The sequence below is a fragment of the Calonectris borealis genome, chromosome 19, assembly GCF_964195595.1.
Source record: "Calonectris borealis chromosome 19, bCalBor7.hap1.2, whole genome shotgun sequence".
Taxonomy (NCBI): Eukaryota; Metazoa; Chordata; class Aves; order Procellariiformes; family Procellariidae; genus Calonectris; species Calonectris borealis.
This window is the reverse complement of record NC_134330.1, coordinates 8,010,301-8,028,818: the sequence shown is the minus strand read 5'-3', so window position 1 is coordinate 8,028,818 and position 18,518 is coordinate 8,010,301. Positions and strand designations below refer to the sequence as shown.

The 18,518-nt window shown below is 61.4% G+C and overlaps 1 protein-coding gene across 1 annotated transcript; it reads left to right on the top strand.

Annotated features, from left to right (window-relative positions):
• The first annotated feature begins 238 nt into the window (after positions 1-238).
• Positions 239-13,135, top strand: SSC4D (scavenger receptor cysteine rich family member with 4 domains). The gene is made up of 11 exons (XM_075169130.1): positions 239-271; positions 1,331-1,493; positions 5,361-5,396; positions 6,197-6,502; positions 8,100-8,168; positions 8,534-8,848; positions 9,800-9,880; positions 10,152-10,229; positions 11,095-11,406; positions 11,889-11,966; positions 12,819-13,135. Exons 1-11 carry the CDS (start codon positions 239-241, stop codon positions 13,133-13,135), a joined length of 1,788 nt encoding a protein of 595 aa, XP_075025231.1.
• Positions 13,136-18,518: the final 5,383 nt, after the last annotated feature.

Genomic DNA, 18,518 nt, shown 5'->3' with positions numbered 1-18,518 from the left:
GCGTGAGTGAAACAGAGCTAGAAATCCTCCACTTCGGCAGGGATTTCTGAAGGGAGCAGTAAATGAAGGGGAAATGGCATCTTCTTATATTTAATCTCTTCCTGACATCCCCGTTCCCTTCCCATCTCGTCCCCGCTGAGCCTGCGTCTCCATCCCTCAGGTGAACGACGCTGTCGTGTCGGACCCCAGAAATTCCTATCTTCCCACAGAAATGCCTTTCCCTACTTTTTCCCACGGGATGATGAAGAGCGGAGACAACGGGGGCCTGTGGGTAACGCCCCCGGGAAGGTGCCAGCCGAGGCGGGGAGGTCTCACACCGAGTGGTTAGCGGGGAGGTCTCAGGAGACATCGGTGGCCAGGAATTAGAGCTGCCCAGGAGAGCTCTTGGGTGCACTAATTCATCACAGGGTGATGAAGAAAGATGGGTGCAAGGCACCGGATGGGGCGTTTTGGTTACTCAAGTGCCATATATGACCCCACGGGGGAAGGGTCCCTGGGAGAGGGGGGCTGTGTCACCCGCGGAGCAGATCCCTTCTTCACGTCAGGAGGAGGCAGGCATGGTCTCCAGGAGCCCGCTGGAGGAGAGCACCAGAGGGAGAGGAGCCAAGGCAAAGCAGAGGGTTGGCCATGGCTGTGTCCAAGCTGGGCTTTAGATGAGTGTTTGTCACCAGCAGAGCTGGAGCAGCCTTGCAGGAGGGACATGGGGTTGGGCTGGAGTGAAGTGAAGCACCATCCTTTTCCAAAGGGGGTTGTGTGGTGGGACTTGCTGGAGTACTAGGTCCACCCCGTCGTTTAAGAAGTGCATTTCAGTCTTGTGTGGATGGGGAGCTCCTTCTCAATTCTGCCTGGATTTAATGTGTGTCCCACTTTGCCCACGTGTGGTAGGGGGTATATGGTATATATGTGCTATGGGTTTTGCTCGTAACCTCGTGTAGAAGCAACAGGAGGACAAGCTCCATGGGGATGCAAACAGGATGGTTCCCTGAACGTCTTGGGGGCTGAAGACCCTAGGGGACAGCTCTGAGGCTCAGCATTCAGGTGTTCTGGTAGATCTGAGGTCCATCCTTCTGCCTGTACAGCAGCCCAACCCTGAGGCTCTCGCAGCTTCCAGTTTTGTCTCAATGGGTGGGATGCAGCCCTGCTTCATCTTGCCACTCAAAAAAGTGTCACTTGTTCTCAATAAATCCAACCTGAATTATTTTTCATGTGGTTCCTGGTCACTGCTCCAGCAAGTGCTGAGGAGGGACCTGTTTGCAGGTCCTGCATGGCCCTTGGTGGGGCAAAGGCTCTCCTGGCCATCACCCCTAACGCGGCTGCCTGCATGTTTCAGGGACGACCTCCTCTGGACACCCATCTGCGGAAGGACCGCGGCGCAGCAATGAGACTCGGTCCCCATCTGCCCAGCTGGCACAGCGCGGGGAGGCCAGACATCGGGGTGCTGCCTTTCTCCCTGATGCCAGCCACGCTCCTCCTCCTCCTCCTCAGCCCCACCGGTGAGCTCCCGTGTGGTGTGGTGGGAGGGGAGAAATTTTAGCCACCCACGATCTTCTTCCTGGCTTCAGCTTTGCGGGCAGGAGATTTTCTTCATGGAGAACCCTGAGCAGGAATATCAAGATGTCCCCAACGGCGCTGAGCGTGCCGAGGGATGGAGGGAGCAAGTTCAGCTCTTATCTCCCACCATAACCTATGCGTGATGGCAAGTTCAGCACTCAGGGCTGGCAGGAGGAGCAGGCAGCTGCCAGCAACGGGGACGGCGCAGGTCTGAGCCCCAGAGCAGGCAGCGACGCTGCGAGGATGCTGACGGCCAAGGGATGGGAGCTGTGGCACCCGTCCTGCCGAGGCGATGGGTGGGATGAGCACCCATCCCCTGAGGACACCGCTCCTGAGTCACTCCTGGCAGGCACTGTCCGGCCAGGCCGGGAAGCATTTAAATCCAACTGGAAAAAGCCATTTCTGCTCTCGAACGAGGGTCCGCACGCACACTACGGCAGCGTAATTATCCTGGTGTGATTTTAGCAGTGTAATTACAGCCAGGCGGTTGGTAACACCTTCCTGCCTCAACAAAGCCCCGCCAAGACAAAGCCAGCCAGAAAGCAGGCAATTAAGGTGTAGTCAGACACCCTAATTGGATTAAATCAGGTTTTACAGTTCCCACCCCCTCAGCTGGAGCTTCCCGGCCCCTCCCCGGAGCTGCTGGTGGCAGCGCCTGCGCCCACGGTCGGGGTGTGGGGACCCTGGGGGGACCCCGGTGGCTCTGCCACTATCCCCTGCACCGCTGGGCTCTCCCGGTTCTCTTCGTTAATAGGCACGGCTAACGAAGCGCGATTTGTCCTCCCATTTGGTGGTTTTATTTAGCACTGTGCCCTGGAAGGGATGGTGTTTACTTGAGCTAGTTTTGCCTTTTCTTTTGGCTTTGTGAAGCTGGATCGTGTGGAGGGCTCTACCTCTTCTCAAAAAATACTGGTTTCCTCTCCTTCCTCATTAATGTCGACATACCGGGCATATTTTTTCTTGACTTTGCTGGAGGATGCTCTCAAATGAATATTTCAGAGCTTTGATTTTGACTTAAAGGGAGATGAATATCGAACATTTAACAATGTCCTTTTTATCCACTGCTTTGTCGGCACTGGAGTGGACTAGGTGTTAAAAATCAATACAAACCAGGATCAAAGGCTCTTCCTAAAAAGCCTCCCATCTCCATATTTTTGGTGCAGAGGCGATCTGAATTCCCTCTCTCCTGTTATCCAGCCCACGACGTTGCTGCGTCCCTCCCCGTCCTCTCCTTCGGCGAGCCAGCCTCTCGGCTCCCTTGGTCTCACCTATTTAATCCCCAGTTCTTGCTGGCATCGCGGCATCGCTTCCCAGCCTGCCTGGGTCCAGCTGGGGTCCTGGGGAGGGCAGCAGCGCCCGACCATGGCTGGAGCTCCCCGGCTGTCGTTGTTCATCCCAGCTATGGGTGGCATCTCGCTCCTAGCCCCTGCTCCTGGGTGCTAAGTCATAGTTGCCTTACTCTCATTTGGGGGCTTTTAGGTCTTTCTCTTGGGGCTTCTAGGTCTTTAACAGCCCTGTTTTGTAGCTGATTTAATGGTCTCCCAGGCCACGTCCTAGCAAGACAAAAGGGAGGTGGCTTCATCTGCTCGACTGTCCCCTCCAGGCTCACGCTGCTTCTCACGGTGGTGACGTCCGCCGGAGCGGTTGGGAATTGACCTTCACGTCGTTGCTCGTAGGCTGAGCATGAAGCAGGACAGGGCTGGTCCAGGGGTTGGAAAAGAGGCCATGGAGCCACCACGGGCGTTGATCAGCCCTTGGCTGCTGTAATTAGCGTGGAGGGATTTCGTTTGCTTGGGAGGTGTCACCCGTGGGTGGAAGAGGGTGCAGCCAGAGTCTCAAGCCCGCGGTGCCCTGGATGCCCGAGGAGGTCTGTGCTGCGAGCTGGCCTCAAGCCTCTGCCGAGGGCTTGCAAACTCCTGGGGCACCCGCAGGGGCAGCGACAGGGACATCCACGGGGTCCAGCCACCCGTCCCTGTCCACCATCCCCTGGGGCATCATGACCACGTTGCCGTGCCCCTCTGGACAAGCTGGAGACCTGGTCGGAGAGGGCTGAGAATTAAATGGGAGTTAAAGCCCCGCAGCAGTGCCGCGTGTGGCCGGGCAGCCGAGCCCTGAGGCAGAAATCACCAGGGGTCCATCTGTGTCCCCAAAGCTCTCACCCCCTCACCTTGGGTGGTGGATGAGAGCGGGATTCCCTGAAGCTGGCTGGCTGGAAAACAGATGGAAAGAAATAGGATAAAGGTAGGTACGGGACCTGAAGGAAAGCCCCAGCTGCTGCAGGACGGCGTGCTGTGTATCGCAAACCTGGAGCCGCCCTTCCTGAGCCGGCTGGGATCGAGAGTCCCCATCCTGACTTTCCAACACCCCTGGATTACACCAGCCCTGGCGCTGCAGGAGACCAGCAGCTCTTCCCTGGATTTACCGCCACCGCCACGCAAAAGCAGTTTTGTTTAATCGGGAAGACAACGGAGGAGTCTCTCCTCTCCCAGCTCTTGCTTGCTCTGCTCCACCCAGCTCCTTCCCGGCTGCGGGAGGACATTTCTGCAGCAAACTCTTGTTAAGCCCTTGGCAGCGTCACCCGGGCTCCGGTTACCGGGAGGGCTCGGATCCCGGCCAAGGAGCCGTGGCCGCGGCTGTGCTCCGTGCTCCTCTCCGCTCCCTCCCAGTTTTAATGCACCTCTTCTCCTTCAGCAGTTGATGGTGCCACCAGCACCCGGTGCGAGGTGCCACGCACCCCAAAGGGTGGCCCGCGCCTATGTCCCCCCCACGCTAGACCGGTGCAGCCGGATCCACTGGTGTTTTATGGGCCACGGCCCCTGGCGTGGGCTGCGGAGCAGGGCTCACCCCGGGCCCCGCAGCAGGCAGGACGCTGCTGTGCCCGCACCAGAAGGGTTACCCTGCCCGGGCTGCCCGCGGTCCTCCTGTGCTGCCTGTTTCCATCCCGTAAGGTGGCTGCACCCCATCGACGGGCATGTTGGTACGTGCATATAAATCTTGCAAAAAGCAACCTTTGTTGGGAAAAAAAAGAAAAAAAATCAATTAAAATGCACATAGGGATGCCCAGTGCAGTGTTTTCCATCAGGAGAACTCCAGCGGGTTTCCCGTGCCAGGCAGGATTAGTTTTCCTCGTTCCCATCTCAACCCCCCCTGAGTTTTCCACGGGGAGATGGGGCATGGGGCAGGAGGATGCGGGAGCTGCCCGGGACCCACAGCAAGTCAGCAACGGAGCCAGGGAGACACGAAGGTGCCCGGGACCCGGCCCAAGGCACGACCCACCTGGGGCTGCTGCTGCCAGCCACCAGCTCCGTCAGAGGAGCTGCTGGCCCGAGACGAGGGGAAGGAAGGCGAGGGGGACGGAAAAGCTCCTTCTGTCCGAGAGCCAGCAACGCCCCGTGCCAGCCGGGGAGCAGCCTGCTCTCAGGGAGCTGGGAACGGCTCCCCTTGGCACCCCTTGGCCACGCTTCATCCCGGGGAGTTGCATGAACCAGGACTTAGGGCAGGGGCACACACACATATGTAACCCGGTGCTTAAAGCACCACAGAGCTAAATCACTCACACCACATGCTGCTGCCTCAGTTTCCCCACCTGCAAAGCAGATGAAATGATGCCCTGGGCTAGGGTCATTATTTTTTCCCCTACAAACCTCAGGTCTTTGCAGAAAAGGGAAGGGTCTGGGGGGCTGCTGGGTCCTGCCAGTCCCAGCCATGCCCGCCCGCACCCCCGCTGCCGCCATCCTCTGAGCTGCATCCCTCCTCTGCCCGCTGCGAGGACGCTGGGGAGATCTGATCCCTTTTCTTCTCCCTTGCAGGCAACACCTCCGAACCCGCGCTGTTGCCATTCCCAGGTGAGATTCTTCTCCTAAAGTTGCTTTTCTCTAGGAAGTTTTGTAGTTGAAAAATGCATTTTTTTTGTTAAAAATGGGGTTTGGAGAATTGGAGAATTGGAAGCGTATTGGTTTTGAACAAAAAGCAGCAACAAAAAGCTAAACTTCTTTTACAGAAAGGAAATAAAGACTCTTTATTATCCCTATTCCACTTATTATCCCGAGAGGGGAATTTTGCCACCTCCTGCTAAGTCCCTGTCCCTGTGCCATTCGTCACACCCGAGTGAATAATTCCCTTGACGTGGCAGGCCAGGGGCGCTTATGTGCCTGCTCCCCATCACCAGCAGCTTGAGAGATCATCTCCATCCCACCAACTCCCACGTGAGACCAGCTCTGGATGCGTTCGTTGAGGCTAACAAGAATTTGCTAATTGCATCTTGTCACTTGTCACCCATCATATGTCATCACGTGATGCCACGTGTCTGCTTCCCACTTCTCCCGTTGGGTTATTGCCCAGGCCATAAGTAGGCAAGGTGATGACGTGATGGTGCATCTCATTTATGTATCGAGATGTGTTGAGTCTTCATGTCCGCTGCTTCCCGTAGACGAAGAGAAGCCCATGCCCCACCATCAGGTGGGCAGCAGCAAGCCAACAGCGGCCTTGGGCTACAGCGAAGGGTCACCATTATATGTAAGGAGCAGAGATTTGGTGCAGAGAGGGTTCACGCCCTCCCCGTGACACCCACCAAGTGTTTGTCACCTCCTGGCCCTGGGGCAGGCGCGTTGCCTGCTGAAGGACCTCTCTCTGCCCGTCCTTCCAGAGATACGGCTCACCAACGGGCCCAGCCAGTGCCAGGGGCGAGTGGAGATCTTCTACAACGGCTCCTGGGGGACGGTCTGCGATGACGACTGGGACATTGTGGATGCCAACGTGGTGTGTCGCCAGCTGGGCTGCGGCCACGCCATCGCTCTCCCGGCCGCCATGACCTTCGGCCAAGGGAGCGGACCCATCTTCCTGGACAACGTGGACTGCAAGGGCTGGGAGGCAGCCTTGAGCGAGTGCTGGAGCCATGGCTGGGGCATCCACAACTGCTACCACTACGAGGACGTGGCTGTCGTATGCAACGGTAATGAGGCTGGGTTCCTCGGGGGCAAGGAGAGCAGGGGGGTGCCTGCAGTGCTGCAAGCCTTGGTGTCTGCAGATGCCTTGGGGGAGCCCAAGAGTTGTATCTCAGAGCTCGTTCCTCTGAGCCTGGGTCAGCCAAACCTCCTCTGCCTCCTTCCTCCACCCCTTTCCTCAATTCAGGTCATCTCCCAGCTCAGCAGGCTGGTGCTCCATAGGGTGACCAGCCTGGTTTGTGTTCCCCGTCGCTCCCAGCTCAGGGACTTTGCAACCTCTCCGGCACGATCCGGGGGAAAGAGCGCATGCCCACCCACGCTCCTGTCTCTGAGTCAGCCGCTGCCCAACTGCTCTTTCCCCTTTTGACTTGCCTTTTTTTAAATTGCTGAGCTTTTCAGTAGGAAATGTTCCTAAAGGTGAGAAAAGCAGTGGAAAGCGTTTGAACTTGGCATGTGAAAGTGGAACGGAGCCCTATATACCCTTATATACCCTACACGTTCCTCCTGCATAGCTACGTAGGGTTTGCTCACCAGCCACGCATCAACGACCGGTAAACGTGAGGCTGTGCAGACCCGGAGCTCGGCCACGGCTGCAACTGCTCGGTGAATCCCTGCATCCTGCAGCCGCGGGGCTTGGAAAAGGGGAGGCTGCTGGGCTGGCTGGTGGGTTGGACCAGCAGCAACCAGAGAAAGGAGGCTGTGGATTGAGCAAGAACCCCAGTTCAAGGAGCTGCTGGAGAGGAGATGCAGAAGGACTGAAGAAGGAGGTGGGGGAGATGGGTCTGAGGGCGGAGGAGCAGCTTGAGCCCTTACGTGTTTGTAGCTTGGTCGGTGAAGAAGATCAGGAGATGCTCTGGGGTGGCCCTCAGAGGAGATGCAGGAGTTTGACCCCAGCACCAGACCCCTAGGGAAGGTGCTCCCACCCGTGCCGCATGGAAGCTTTCAAGAGCTTTCTGTCGGTTGTGGTTACAGAGGAAAGCGTGGAGCCGGCCAGCTCTTCCCCATGCTGGTGGGCTGGGTTTCCCGGGATGCTTCCCGCAGCCCTCGGGCATGCCTGTGGCCGGCGATCGGACCACTCGGCTCCGCTCCCATCCAGCTCCCTGCACCACCCCCAGATAATTTCACCAGCCCAGCTGAGGAGCTGGGACAAGATGGGCAATACGGTAGCTTGAAACAACATTGTTAGCAAAAGAAATATAGGTAAAACCAGCAGGAAAATCAAAATATTACTGTTTTTTTCTATATTTATGCCATGACTTTGAATCCAAATCCCATGATAGGTGGGACCTGCCTCCCAACAGCTCAGCGCAGCGTTATGATTTAGTCCGGGTCCCCATGCCCTGCTGCCGGGCACAACTTCCCACCGTGCCAGCAGCCGAGGTCCTGCTTCCATCCACCTCCCTCCACCTACAACCGGGCAGATAACCCTGGGCAGAGCAGTGCAGCTGCAAACCTCTCTTTCTTTCCCCATCAGGGCCGGTTTGCTGCAAACCCTCTCGCTTTCCGTGGTGTGTGCTTGCCAGCGTGCGTGCAGGCTGGTTGCCCGAGCCGGGGGAGCCGCGGGGCGGGCAGCGATGGATGCCGTCTCTCCGCTTCTCTTTTCAGAGCTCTCGCCCACGCAAGGCAGCGAAGGACCGACAAGTAGGACCCTCACATCGGTGCAGGATGGGGAAAGTAAGCTGCTGGGCCGTCGCTTGCAGGGACCCGTCCTGGCTGAGGGCTGGTAGAGAGCAGTGTCCCCCACCCGTCACCCGCTGTCCCTCCATGAAGCACCCCGACACTCCGGCTCCGAGGGGCAGAGCCCCGGGGACCCCGTCGTTGTGCCGGCCATGGCCAAACCCTATCGCAGAGCTTCACCGAGGCTCCCATCAGCCGGGCTGCCCTAAAGCATCGCCCCTTCCCCGCAGTTTCTCGCCCGGTTTCTTTGCTGTCATGGGCACGGCTGGATCCAGGCTCGGTGGCATCGCTGTGCCGTGGCGTGTTGCGGTGACCTCCTGGGGAAAGCAATGTCCTTCTCACCACCTGCTGCCACCCTCCAGGTGACGGCAGCATCCGTCTGGTGAGCGGGACCGACATCTGCCGAGGCCGGGTGGAGATCTTCTACCGCGGGAACTGGGGCACCGTCTGTGACGATGACTGGGGCCTGAGCGATGCCAGCGTGGTGTGCAAGCAGGTGGGCTGCGGCCAAGCCCTGGATTACAAGAGCAACGCCTATTTCGGCTACGGCACGGGACGTATCCTCCTGGATAACGTCAACTGTGATGGCAGCGAGCCCTTCCTCTCCGCCTGCTACAGCCTCGGCTGGGGCATCCATAACTGCGGCCATCACGAGGACGCTGGGGTCATCTGCACAGGTACCGGGGCAGAGCATCACCTTCGGGGCTCTCCCCTGGGAGGGGAAAAAATCCAGGGACATCCTGCTCCCCAAGGAGAAATGGCCTCAGAGGGATGCTGACGTGCCCAAGGTCAGGCAGGGACCCGGGCTCTGCGCTGCGGGAGCATCCTTTCTCCTTATCTCATCCTGGCGCTCCGGAGCAGGCTGCGACACCGCGCCGAGAGCCTGGGACACGGCCCGAGCAGCAGTTTGCAAGGGAAATGCATCTGCCTGCCATTTCCCTGCTCTTTTTTTTTGTTTTTCCCTGTTTTTTCCCAGCTGGAAAACAAGCTGCCCGTGTCTGGAAGGAGCGAGTGGCTGCCAGGGGCCGGGCACGCCACCAGACCCTCCCTCCCCTTCCCCTCCCTAGATGATGTATTTCTGCCATTCTCCGCTGATTACCATTTATAATGTTAATAATCCCCCTGAATTCCCTCATTATCACGGCTAATGACGGGAGCACTAAGTGCCGGCGCTTTCCCTTTCCCACTATTACCGAACAAAGAGGCTGATGCAGGAGAAAAGGGACAATTTTCTCAGGCTGGTCCTTTCCTCTCTAAATGTCCCCGTCCCCTCTGGCACCTCGCCCCGGCACGGAGCTGATGGCACCACCACGCACGGCCCTTGCTCGGTGGGGCAGGGGAAAAACGAAGCTTTAGAGCTAACGAGCTCTGCCTGATGAACCTGCCGGGTATGCGGAGAAACGAGGGACCCCTCGGTGCTGCAGGTGGGACCTCGGCGCTTGGGTTGGGGTGGAGAAGCACCATCTCCAGCACGTGGGCAGCAGGGTTGTGCGGGTGGACATGGGCCATCTCCATCCCCATCACCCTGGAGCACCCAGACCACCCTGGGTCTGCCTCCCGGAGTCAGCAAGTTCACAGCTTTGCAGCTTCTCCCTGCATGTCACCTCTGTCCCTCTGTGTCACCGCAGGGCTGGACACCTCCACCATCACATCCTTCACCACCTCGGTGGCCCTGGACTACGAAGAGACACTCACTGCCACGGCCACAGGTAGGAGGTTGGCAGCCACCCAACTCACCCTTGTGCCGTAGCCGGGCCTGGGGGCTTGCTGGGGGGGACCGTGTCTTCTGTGTCCTCCCGTGACCCCAGCACGGTCACCCTGGGGTCCTGCCGCACGTAGGTGAGGCTTGGAGGGTGACATTGCCCACGGCAGGAGCTTGCCACGGAGCTGCCGCGGTGCTAGAGGCTGCTGCTGTGGGCAAGGGCAGCGGGTGCTGGAGCTGGACCCCCCCATGCCCACGTGTCCCCACGCTTGTCCCAGCAGTGACAGACGGCAGGGACCCACCTTCCCAGGCCACCGAGGTGGCCACCACCGCTCTCCTTACCATTGAGCAGGAAAGTAAGTGTGCGGCCACTGCTAGTCCTGCACGGGGTCCAGCATGGCCCCCCGGGGTCCACATCCCTGGGGGGTTACCCCATATCCCCAGGGCTCACCCCACAGCCCCGGGAGTTACCCCATGCTCCCAGGGGACTTTCCACATCCCCTGGATTTACCTCATTCTCCCAGGGCTCACCCCACATTCCCAGGGGATCTCCGGCACCCCACGGTTCACCCCACGTTCCCAGGGTTCACCCCATGCCACCAGGGAGTTGCCCCATGCCCCCAGGTTGTACCCCACATCCCCAGGGCTCATCCCATATCTCCAGGGTTCACTCCACGCCTCCCAGGGGTTCACCCCACATCTCTAGGGATTACCCCGTGCTCACAGTACTCACCCCATGTGCTGCTTGGGAGTCACCCCACATCCCCAGGGGCTCACCCCACATCCCCAGGGCTCACCCCATGTTCCCAAGGGCTCACCCCACATCCCCAGGGGCTCACCCCACATCCCCAGGGCTCACCCCATGTTCTCAAGGGCTCACCCCACATCCCCAGGGGCTCACCCCACATCCCCAGGGCTCACCCCATGTTCCCAAGGGCTCACCCCATGTCCCAAGGGCTCACCCCATGTTCCCAAGGGCTCACCCCATGTCCCCAGGGCTCATCCCACGTCCCCAGGGCTCACCCCATGTTCCCAAGGGCTCACCCCACATCCCCAGGGCTCACTCCATGCCCCCAGGGGGTCACTCCCATGTCCCCAGGGGTTACCCCATATTCCCTGGGGGCTCACCCCTTGCCCCTGGAGGGTCATCAGGGGCCATCGGACCCCCCGCGGAGCCCCGGTCCCCCCAGCGGCGTGCCTATGCCGGGGCCCCCCACGCAGGTGGCGGCGTGCGGCTGGCGAACGGGAACGGGAGCTGCCGCGGGCGGGTGGAGGTGCAGCACCGCGGCACCTGGGGCACCGTCTGCGACGACGACTGGGACTTCCCCGACGCCCGGGTGGTGTGCCGGCAGCTGGGCTGCGGCGCCGCCCTCGCCGCCACCGTCCTCGGCTCCTTCGGCTACGGCAGCGGGCCCATCCTGCTGGATAACGTGGGCTGCGGCGGCGGCGAGGCTCGCCTGGCCGACTGCTTCCACCTGGGCTGGGGGCAGCACAACTGCGGCCACCACGAGGACGCCGGGGTCATTTGCCGAGGTGAGAGCGGCAGCGAGCCTGGTGGCCACCGGCTCCCACCCGAGGGTCTTCCCTTGCCAGCTGGGTGGGAGAGGGGGGATGGATGTGACTGCCGGGGCTCCCCAGGTCTCCGCTGAAGCCTGGCTCGGTGGCATGGAAATCCCACGAGATCACGGGATTTCAGCCACACGCATGCTGGCCGCGGGAAAGGGGGTCCCCGAAATGGGGTGATGGGTGAATGTGAGCCCCAAGACCCTGGGGTTCCTCCTGCCCGTGGGGGGACAGCAGCAGGGGTCAGATGCTGCGGTGACCGGTGATGGCCGGAGCGTGGGTACCACCTCCTGTCTCCGCTTGTGCGCTTTCCTGGAAGCGCAGTGGCTGCACATCCCACCCCACACGTCCCTGCATCCATCCCCATGCTGCTGCTGGGGGGCTCTGACCCAGCCCTGGGGGGCACAGGGGTCCCCAGAGTCACTTTTCCCACCCCTTCCCCGCTGCACCAGGCGCTGACGATGATGGAGACAATTTCCAAGAAGCCACCGCTACAACCACCACCTCGGCCCCGACCCGTCCCAAGGATGGTGGGTATCGAGGTATCACCGGGGACGCGGTGCCAGCCCTGGGGACGCTCTGCACCGGCACAGGGTGGAAACGGAGGCAGCTTGGGCAGAGGCCAGCGGCTTCGGCAGTGCCTGAAGCACTGACCTGGAGCTGCCCATGGGCGGGGGAAAAGCCGTGCTGGTGGCACCGTTAAACTGTGGCCTCTCCTGGTGCCCCCAAGACTGGTCCGGGCAGAGGAGGTGATGGACCTCAAGTGATGGACCATTAGGTGATGGACCATTAGGTGATGGACCTCAGTGGGGAGATGAGGGGATGCACCTCAGTGGGGAGAGAAGGGGATGGAACTCAGTGGGGAGATGAGGGGATGGACCTCAGTGGGGAGAGAAGGGGATGGACCTCAGTGGAGAGAAGGGGATGGACCTCAGTGGGGAGATGAGGGGATGGACCTCAGTGGGGAGAGAAGGGAATGGACCCTGGTGGGGCTGAACTGGGAACAGAGATTATCATCTGTTCCTTCACCCTGAACATCCACCGCGATGCTTTGGGGGTCAGCCCCAGCTCTGATGCTCGCAGGTGGTCACCCCCTCGTGCTCCTGCCTGCGCAGAGGCAGTGGCGGAGCCGTGGGGAGCAGCAAAACAGCTCCCCTGTTTTGGGGAGCACGGGAGCAGCCTTGGAGAGACCAGGGCTCTTCTTGCCCTGGGGCCACCTGGCCAGGAAGGGCCCCTTCTCCGCCAGCCCCGGGGAGCCAGCCCGGCGGGTCCCGCTGTCCCAGGGCGGTGGCAGGCAGGGAGAGGGGGATGCAGTGCTGGGGGGGGCATGGGCAGGGGCTGCCCCCAGGGGTCCTCATGCCCTCACCCCACGCCCTCCGTAGGGTCCCTGCGCTTGGTGAACGGCAGCCACCGGTGCGAAGGGCGCGTGGAGATGTTCTACCTGTCCCAGTGGGGGACGGTGTGCGATGACGCCTGGGACCTGCGGGACGCCAAGGTGGTGTGCAGGCAGCTGGGCTGCGGGCATGCCGTGGCGGCCTGGGGGGAGGCACGCTACGGCCGGGGCACCGGCTACATCTTCCTCGACAACCTCAAGTGCAAAGGCCACGAACCCTCGCTGCTGCGCTGCTCCCACATCCGCTGGGACGTCCACAACTGCGACCACTCCGAGGATGCCGGTGCCGTCTGCGGCATCCTATGACCGCCCGCCCGCCGGGACCCTCGCGCAGGTACGGGGGGACGGGGACGGTGCAGGGAGCTGGTGGCAATGCCCACGGAGAGGGGCTGAACCCTGGCTGCTGGTTCACTCTCTGCCTCAGTTTCCCCACTTGCCCTACGGGGGGACTGGCTGGGCCCCCCGTGGGTGTTTGGGCTCTGAGGATGGGAAGAGCCGGGTGAAAGCCGGGCTTTCCTCAGCTCCTAAAATACTGGGTGAAGCTTTCCCTGTCAAACTGCCCCTTGGAAAGACAAAACTGTTTCTGGTGTGAAATCTGGTTGGTTTCAGCCATTTCATTTAAAACATGAAGAGAGAAAAACGGATTTTCTGCTGTGAAAATGACGTTAGATTATACTTGGAAAATGTAAAAAGGGGGCTGGAATCCAACCAGGATATTCCAGTGGCTCTGCAGTGAGTTGCTGCTGTTCTACAGTTTGCTTTGCAAACCCCCCAGCAATCCGAATACCAGGTTTTTCTTCCCATTTTGGCAGAAGGAATACGAAGCCCTCACCAATTTCCATGCAGCAGGAATGCAGGTGTTGGATCTCACACCGTCTGCAACCCCGTCCCGCTTCACGGCTGCCCAGTATTGCTTCCTTGTGCCCATTTCACTCCTGTTTCTTCTGCAAACGCCACTGGGTTTGCGGAGAGCTCAGCTGAGATTTCCTTTCCCCGGGGAATTCGGCACAGCCAAAAAAGCCCAAAAAAAGCCAAAAAAAGCCCAAAGAAGCCCAAAAAAGCCCCTGGGGAGCAGGGAAGGACCGGCTCCTCGCAGCCTCCCCATCCTTCCTCCATCCCGCGCGGTCCAGACCAGCTCTGGCTGCTCTTTCCCAGGAGCTCCGTGATGCTCCGAGGTGTCCGGAGCAGGCAGGGAGCTGGCAGGCAGGGCAGGAACAGACGGAAAAACATAGGGAAGACCCCAAATTCCTGCCCAGCGTGAGGGGAGGACGGCGGTGCTGAACCCGGGAGCCCAGTCCCTCCCCGGTGCCGTGCCTTCGGGGTAAAGGCTGTTTCCCTCCCAGCTCAGGTGGAAGGACCCAGCCTGCAGCACCAGCCGCCTTCGCCGTCAACTGTTTCTGATTTCTAACGGGACACCGGCAAAATGATCTTCGTGTTTTCGCGGACGGGGTGCGAGGGTGGGGAAGGGCTCGTGCAGCGGCGCAGAGCAGGTCCCGGCTGCTCCCTCCTCCGCACTCGCTCTTCTATTTGTGCAATTCTTTTGTTAATAATAGATTGTGCATATTCCTGAGTTGTTTCCTCCCTCTCCCCCATTTTTTCTTATATGTGTTTGGGTTTGTTTTGTGAATAAATAAAAGCCCTTTGAAAGTGGGCTGAGGTCTGACTTGCTTCCCTGTCACCCCCTCGAAACCCGGGCAGGAGCAAACGCCTGGGGCACCGGCAACGCCCCAAGCCCAGAGGCGAGGGCTCAGCTTTTGCTGCCAAAAATCAGTGCAAATCCCTTGCTGACCCTCGAGCAGCCTTCGATTCCCACCCAGCTGGAAGCCCAGCTTGGACCCTTCCCCACCCCAGCTCCGGGGGTACAGCCCTGACCCCCTGCCAGGCTTGGGGGGGAGATGAGGATGGATCCAGCTCCTGGTTTGTTCCCGGTGGGATTTGGCAGCCCCGCGGGCTGCGGGGTGGCTGCTGAAGTGGGTGCGTGGCTGTTGGGCGGCTGTACGGGCTCTGCCGGCGGTGAATTCGGTGCTGCTTGCTAACGACGGAGGAGCAGATGGGAAGAGAGACTGTCCTGGGAGCTGCAGCCCCTGCTGCTGCCTGCAAGGAGAGGCTGTGGCCGCGGGGCTGGGGACCAGGAGAGGGGGCTCCCCAAGTTGGTGAGGCTTTTCTGCACCCCGATCACCGGTGGCGCTGGCTGGGGCAGCGGCGTGGTGCTGTGAGACGGCATGTCCCAGCCGCCGGACCTCTGCGGACATCGGGGATGTGTCCCCGAGCAGCGCCCAGGCTGGTGCAGGTCCCCTGGGGTGGCCCTGGCCCCGAGCTCCAGTAGCCAGCATTGGGCTGATGTTGGCTACCCCTCCACCGCTTCCCGTGGGCAGGCCTTTCCCAGCACTTTGCTCCCAGTTCAGATTTCCACCAGTGGGGAAACTGAGGCACAGAAGCATCTTCCCTGCAGGCCGTGGCAGCGCAGTGGGACGTGGGCTTGCGGGGACCCTGGGAGAGGGCAGGGAGACAGCGGGTGAATAAAACCTCTCCCTTTACTGGGTTCCCAGCTCCTGCACGCTCGGCTGCCCACCCCGCTGCCTCCTCGCCCCCCCGCTGCCACCACCATCTCCCGCCTCCCCTCCTGCCTCCGGCACAGCTGGGCGATGCCTGGGTCCTGCTGGGAGCAGGAGGGGGACAGAGCTGTCCCCAGCAGCCCCCGGGCCCCCCCGCAGCCCACGCCAGCTGGGGATGGGTCAGAGGGTGCCGTGGGCTCTGCCACCTTTGCCCGCCTGCTCCCCATGGCTATGGGAAGGGGCTGGTGGCCAGGAGCTGCTCTGGAGGCTGCTGCCTCTTGGGGTGTCCTGAGGGGGTGATGAGAAAAACTGGCTCTCTGTTATCCTTGGGAATTGTGCCTTGAGCTGGCAAAGCCAGGCTGGTTTTGGGGGTTACCCCACACCCTGCTCCTCTTCGCTTTGGGCTGGGAAGAGCAGGTCCCGCTCCCCCTGGGCTTCTCCCTCCCATGACCTGCAATCCGGCAAGCAAAGGGTTTCCAGCCAGGAGAGACAGCAGCCTCCTCCCTTGTCTTCCAGTCTTTTCTCCCGCAGACAGGGCTTGGGATGTGCTGGGATCCACAGGGATCCCCCCAGATACCCCATGCCCAAGCTGGGCATCATCTCCATGGGAGCAGGGAGTGACAGGCAGGGTGGGAGCAGGGAACCAGCACGGGGGATGCCCTGGCCCGGGAGCAGGGAACCAGCACGGGGGATGCCCTGGCCCTGGAGCAGGGAACCAGCACGGGGGATGCCCTGGCCCGGGAGCAGGGAACCAGCACGGGGGATGCCCTGGCCCTGGAGCAGGGAACCAGCATGGGGGATGCCCTGGCCCGGGAGCAGGGTACCAGCACGTGGGGATGCCCTGGCCCTGGAGCAGGGAACCAGCACGGGGGATGCCCTGGCCCTGGAGCAGGGAACCAGCATGGGGGATGCCCTGGCCCGGGAGCAGGGTACCAGCACGTGGGGATGCCCCGGCCCTGGAGCAGGGAACCAGCAAGGGGGATGCTCTGGGCTGGCAGCAGGGTACCAGCACGGGGGATGCCCTGGCCCTGGAGCAGGGAACCAGCACGGGGGATGCCCCAGCCCTGGAGCAGGGAACCAGCACGGGGGATGCCCCAGCCCTGGAGCAGGGTACCAGCACGCGGGGATGCTGGTGGCACAAGAGCATCCCACCGCAGACCACAGCCAGGCTGCGGTGGGTGTGTGGGAGCCGGGAGAAGCCACGGTGCCTGCCCGGCTCTTCTCTTGCCGACGTCAGCTGTTTCCCCGTGCTCGGAGCAGCTGCGGCTCCACACCGGTTGATGCCATCAATTAGTTCTTCTCCCCATCCCTGGAGAGGGGATGGTGTGGGGGGCTGCAGCGGGGAGAGAATAAATATTTCAGCAGGTCCAGGCAAAAGCTGGGGTTATTTCGGGGCCGGGATTTATGGGCTATTAGGAATAAGGAATGAGTCTGTGCTGGGAGAGGAGACCCATTAATCCAGGCTGAAGGAGCACAAATGAGCAAGGGGAAATGGAGGAGGCTTTAATTATTTCTCCGCGTTCCAGAATAATAAGCCGGCCCTCCGGCCAAGCTCTGGCGTGGGGCTCTGCTCCCTGGGAACAGGGGCAGGCGAGGGGGCAGTTGCAGTTAAATCCCCCCTCAGCTGTCCTGGGAGGGATGGGGGTCCCATTCTGGGAGCAGTATGAGACCAGTACAAGCAGTGTTGCTGGCTGGGATGTGGTATGGGGGATGCACTGCTTGTGGGGGGAGGCTGCAGGGTGCGGGGATGGCTGGAGGGGCCCGTAGGTCGGTGCCTGGTCCCAGGGGTGCCCTTCCCAGGCCGGGCCAGCCCTGCCACCCGCCGTGCCCCATTAAGGCAATCTCATCTGCGCCTGTAACCGGAGGAGCTGGGCACCGGCGCAGGGGTGAGTCACTGCTGGAGGCAGCCCTGGCCCGGAGCGCATCCCTGGCTCCGCTGCGCCCAGCACCACCTGGGTGACCTTGGGCTGCGCTCCGCTCCCTGGCTCGCCGTGCCCCTCCCCGCTCTCCCTGCTGCTTCTGCATCCCCGCCCCGTGTGCCTCAGTTTCCCCAGGGGCACTTAGGATGGTGGCCCTGGCTCACCCCTTGGCACCCTCGGGGAGCTGCAGGGACACAGCTGCCCTGGTTGGGGGCACACCTCACCGCGTCGGGGGCACCGGGGGGCAGATTTACCCCCGCTGGGGCAGCCTGCCCCCCCACCCTGCCCCATCCCTTGTGGCGGGGGGTCCTGGGGATGTGGGCACCCACATGGCGGGGATGCAGAGCAGGAACAGCCTTGGACCACCTCCTCCTCCGATGGGATGGATGAGGACCAGGTCTCCCTGCAGCATCCCTGTGGCACAGCAAGGCTTGCTCCCTCGGGAGTGTGGCCCAGGGTGCAAAGGTCACCCAGCGGGACCATGGTGGGGTGCAGCAGCCGTCCACTGCACCCCACGCCGGGCAGCATCCTCCTTCCCCGCTCCTGCCAGGCCTGCCGCCGCGGCTCCCGCTGACGTCACCCCGCCGGAGCCAGGAGCTATTTTGGGAACTGCAAAGTCACTGGCGCAATTAGTCCGCTGGCAAAGGGAGTGGGGCGGCGGGGGGGGCCGCGGGGCCGGCTGCTCTCCACGCCGTGCCCCCGCCATGCCGTGCCGTCCTGGGGGGCTGCGTGGCCATGGCCCGTGGGCACCGGCAGCCCTGTGCCTCTCCTTGTGCCTGCAGCCTCAAGGGCTCCCTCCGCCAGGGTAAACGGCCACGGTTGCAAATCCTCCCATCCATCATCTCCTCCTCTCTGCCTTTTTTTTTTATAATTTTATTTCATTCCCCTGGCAGGAGCTGCCCCACGTGGGCTGCTGAACGCTGGCAAAAGCCAGCTCGCTGCCGCCTCGCTGCCATCGCTTGCATTTAGAGAGAGGCAGGAAAGCAATTAGCTGGCAGCGATGCCGGCAACGTGCTCCCCATGGCGATGCCGCGGGCGAGGGGCTGCCCTGCCGGGTGGGAGCGGGGGTCCGGCCGTGGCTGGGTGCTCTGGCTATGCCTTTGGTTTAATCCGGTCTGCATCTTCTCAGATGCAGCCATTGGGGTGCAGGATGGGTGCTCCCGGCTGCAGAGCCCCCACAGCCCTGTTGTCCCCCGTCCCGGGGATGGGGACATG

Bases quoted from the DNA above. Each gene is read 5' to 3' on its own strand.
- SSC4D (XM_075169130.1), top strand. From the start codon at position 239: ATGATGAAGAGCGGAGACAACGGGGGCCTGTGG. The intron at 1,494-5,360 runs GTGAGCTCCCGT...TCTCCCTTGCAG, and splicing joins CCTCCTCCTCAGCCCCACCG to GCAACACCTCCGAACCCGCG. The intron at 6,503-8,099 runs GTAATGAGGCTG...TTCTCTTTTCAG, and splicing joins CGTGGCTGTCGTATGCAACG to AGCTCTCGCCCACGCAAGGC.